The sequence below is a fragment of the Rhopilema esculentum genome, chromosome 21, assembly GCF_057945365.1.
Source record: "Rhopilema esculentum isolate cy_ngs chromosome 21, ASM5794536v1, whole genome shotgun sequence".
Classification (NCBI taxonomy): domain Eukaryota; kingdom Metazoa; phylum Cnidaria; class Scyphozoa; order Rhizostomeae; family Rhizostomatidae; genus Rhopilema; species Rhopilema esculentum.
The window spans coordinates 6,988,243-6,991,650 of record NC_142835.1 but is presented as its reverse complement, the minus strand read 5'-3'; the positions used below and the strand labels follow the sequence as shown (position 1 = coordinate 6,991,650).

At 37.6% G+C, this 3,408-nt stretch overlaps 1 protein-coding gene across 1 annotated transcript; it reads right to left on the bottom strand.

Annotated features, from left to right (window-relative positions):
* Positions 1-679: 679 nt before the first annotated feature.
* On the bottom strand, positions 680-3,198 carry LOC148957655 (uncharacterized). Its single transcript, XM_089114722.1, has one exon. The coding sequence runs from the start codon at positions 2,727-2,729 to the stop codon at positions 894-896; it is 1,836 nt and encodes a 611-aa protein (XP_088970848.1). The 5' UTR covers positions 2,730-3,198; the 3' UTR covers positions 680-893.
* Between the last annotated feature and the right edge of the window lie 210 nt (positions 3,199-3,408).

Sequence of the window (3,408 nt, the reverse complement as noted above, 5' to 3'; positions counted from 1 at the left end):
GGTTCCGGTTCCACTAGCCATTTCTCTACAAACGTGATTAGAAAATTTACTCTCTTAATCAATAAAAAAACCGAAACGCGCCAGCAAATGTTTTTATAAACGCCGACATAACGACAACACCGATCCTAATTAAAACATAAGAACAACAGACAGAGCAGATTGCTAGCAGAGAGTAGACAGGGAACCTTAAAGTGCCGATAACCGTTGTTATATCGTTTTTCCCAAGTGAACACAGATTTGTTTTTATTGAAGTAAAGTCAAAGAAAAACGGGTAGAAATAAAACTTTGTGCAAGATTGATATACTTTGTACAAGCTGGTTACTTTAATTCTCCTTGTATGCAAAAAGCAAAAACTGTCGAATTGTTTTACATGTTTTACATTGTCTTTTGCCTTCTTATTGTCATATTAGAAATCATCGTCTCTGTTTCTTCTTTGTCCTCTACTCCTTTTTCTTCTTCTTCTTCTTCTTCTTCTTCTTCTTCTTCCTCTACTTCTTCTTCTTCTTCTTCTTCTTGTTCTTCTTCTACTCCTTCTTCTTGTTCTTCTTGTTCTTCTTCTACTCCTTCTTCTTGTTCTTCTTCTTCTTCTTCTACTCCTTCTTCTTCTTCTTCTTCTTCTTCTTCTTCTTCTTCTTCTTCTTCTTCTTCTTCCTCTACTCCTTCTTCTTCTTTTACTCCTTCTTCTTCTTCTTCTACTCCTTCTTTTTCTTTTTCTTCTTCTTCTACTCCTTCTTCTTCTACTCCTTCTTCTTCTTCCTCTTCTTCTCCTTTTTGCTCTCCTTATTCCTCTTCTAGTACTTCTTCATCTACCAGCTCTTCTTTTACTTCATGCAATAGATAGGATTTTTTGTGATAACTTTTCAGTGCAATAAGTTCGAGAAACTGTTGACTTTTTAGGAACTGTTGTCCTTTCTCTGCCTAATACACCGATTTCTAAAATCTTTAAAGTTTCCAAATGCAAGAAATGTGGCAACACCTTGAAATGAGACAACAATGTAGAAGAGGTAGGAAAGAACCTCACTACGGACAAACCCTTCCAGAAATCCAAAGAGCCAGCCCAAACCAAATAATACTGATAGTTTTAATGTTATCAGGCCAACAGCAATCTTTTTCTTTGATGGGTTGGAGTTGCTAAATTGCAAAGCTTTTTTATTATCTTGCTTCATTCTGTGAATTCTCATTACACTGAAGACAAGAAAGACAATATTCAGCACCAAAATGAGTGACACTGGGAGAACAAAGCCAAGTAAGTTTGCCCAAAACTTTGAAACAAAGCATATACCATTGATGCCGTAGCCAGAGAAATCCTCCTTTGGTATTCCGAGAAAGATGCATGTCAATACCACACATGTCGACAAAAGTGTAGTAAAAATGAGGCTATTTCTGAACCTGTTCTTCTTCTTTCGATCAATGATTAGCATTTTGGAGGAGAAAGTGGAGAAAAAGTCATATGACATCACAACCATCCACATGAAAGAATCGAGCAATGACCAGTGCAGTAAGATGCCAATCGCTTTGCACCATATAGGCTTTTGATTTAGCCAGTTCACAAGGAATTGCAAAACGTGTGACAAGGACAAGCAGACTGACAAACATATTACATTTTTGTCAAATGTTGAAAAGGTTGTCTTGAGAAACATATAAGAGAGAATCAAGGCAACCGAGGAAATTGTGCTTACTGTATTACCAATCACTGTTATGTAAAAGATGGGCATTCTTGATCTTGGTACATTGTTGAGTCTTCTTACAAGGCTGACATTTTTTATGGTGAATATGCTTGTATTCTTTGTTTCTTTGTTTTCTCTACTCACTGTTTCTCGTGTAACTTGAATTTGGCATGTATTTTCAAAACTGTTGTAAACTCCATTAAGATTCTTACATCTTTTCTCGTACGATATAGCAACAGTTCTAGCAAGAACTTTAACTGCGAAGAAATAATAGTCTATTGGGTTAAAATCAGGACCTTTATTTGGAGTGGTGCTGTTGCTATCATTGCTACTGGCTGTAACCGGGACCGGTATTTTCGTTGTGGGGTTAAGTACATCAGATGAACCACCACCGGTCGAGCCTGGAGGAAATGTACCGGATGAATTATTCCCTGAATCACCACCGGACGGACCTGGAGGAAATGTACCAGATGAATTATTCCCTGAATCACCACCGGACGGACCTGGAGGAAATGTACCAGATGAATTATTCCCTGAATCACCATCGGACGGACCTGGAGGAAATGTACCAGACGGAAACGACGGTATGGAAGGGATCCATCGTCGAGATATGGAATGCTTTTGATTTGAACTAGACTCACAAACAGAAGTTAAAGTTAAATTTCCATTCGATTCTGAATTTTTGTTTGATGAAGTACATTGATCTTTTAATTCTTGTGACATTTCTGGCTCCTGGCATCTATCGCTTACGCCTTTCAGCAAAGATCCAGCAGAGTTGCACACGTCACTCAAATTCACAAACTGGCCAAGATTGCCGTTTAAAGTTCTGTTGACCAGTGTCTTCACCACAGCTAATAATTTCGGATACCGAAAAAGCAAAGCTTCTGAAAGCTGGGTACTTGTCTCATCGATTGCTGAATCAAATGCAGATCTTATGTCTTCATCTGCTGTGAAATTCTTAGATTTCACAGTCACATTTGTAGATGGTATATCAGTCGAGGCATAAAGCAGAGCTGGTGGCGAAAGAAGGCAAACAAAGACACGAAAAAACAGCATTTCCATTTTGAAATGTTTCTTGGAATTTCAAACAGTCATCAACAAGAGTTTTTAATCTTCAACACCAATCGGCAGCAACATGTATGTCGAACGAACGAGAAATACACCAACTGATATGAAAGTCGCTCAAGACATCTTTAAATAAAAAATTGGCCAATCAGTGAGCGTGATACTAACGACCCGCTGATTTGACAAGCACTTTGCCCTGTCAATCAACCGTTCAGAGTTAACAATAGGCTTTGCAGTGCGTTTACAATGTAGGAAACAATAGAGTATTAGCCTACGTTGCCGATTGGATACGTAACAATACTCTATTGTGTAGTCCAACAAATGGAAAATTTAAGTCGTCAGCAAAGTGCGTCTGTTTTCACAAGGAAGTGGTGATTTAATTGATCTAAATTAGCAGCCAAAAGTAAATTAGCGCAGCAATGAACAGACCAGATGGTTGCGTTTCTTTGGTTTAATAATAAGGATGTTCTGCAAAAACTCTTTTGTTTTGCAAACAAATCGTGTACATTTTGAATATGTTCAAAAGGAAAAAATATTAAGAGCTAACAGGGCAAATAATTGCTTTGCTAATGCCACAATCAAAAATACGTTTTCTTAAATATTCATTTTGTTGATTAATAGTATTCTTTAGTGGACAGTTTAGGATAGTAGTGAACTAGGACCGAGTTAGATTAAA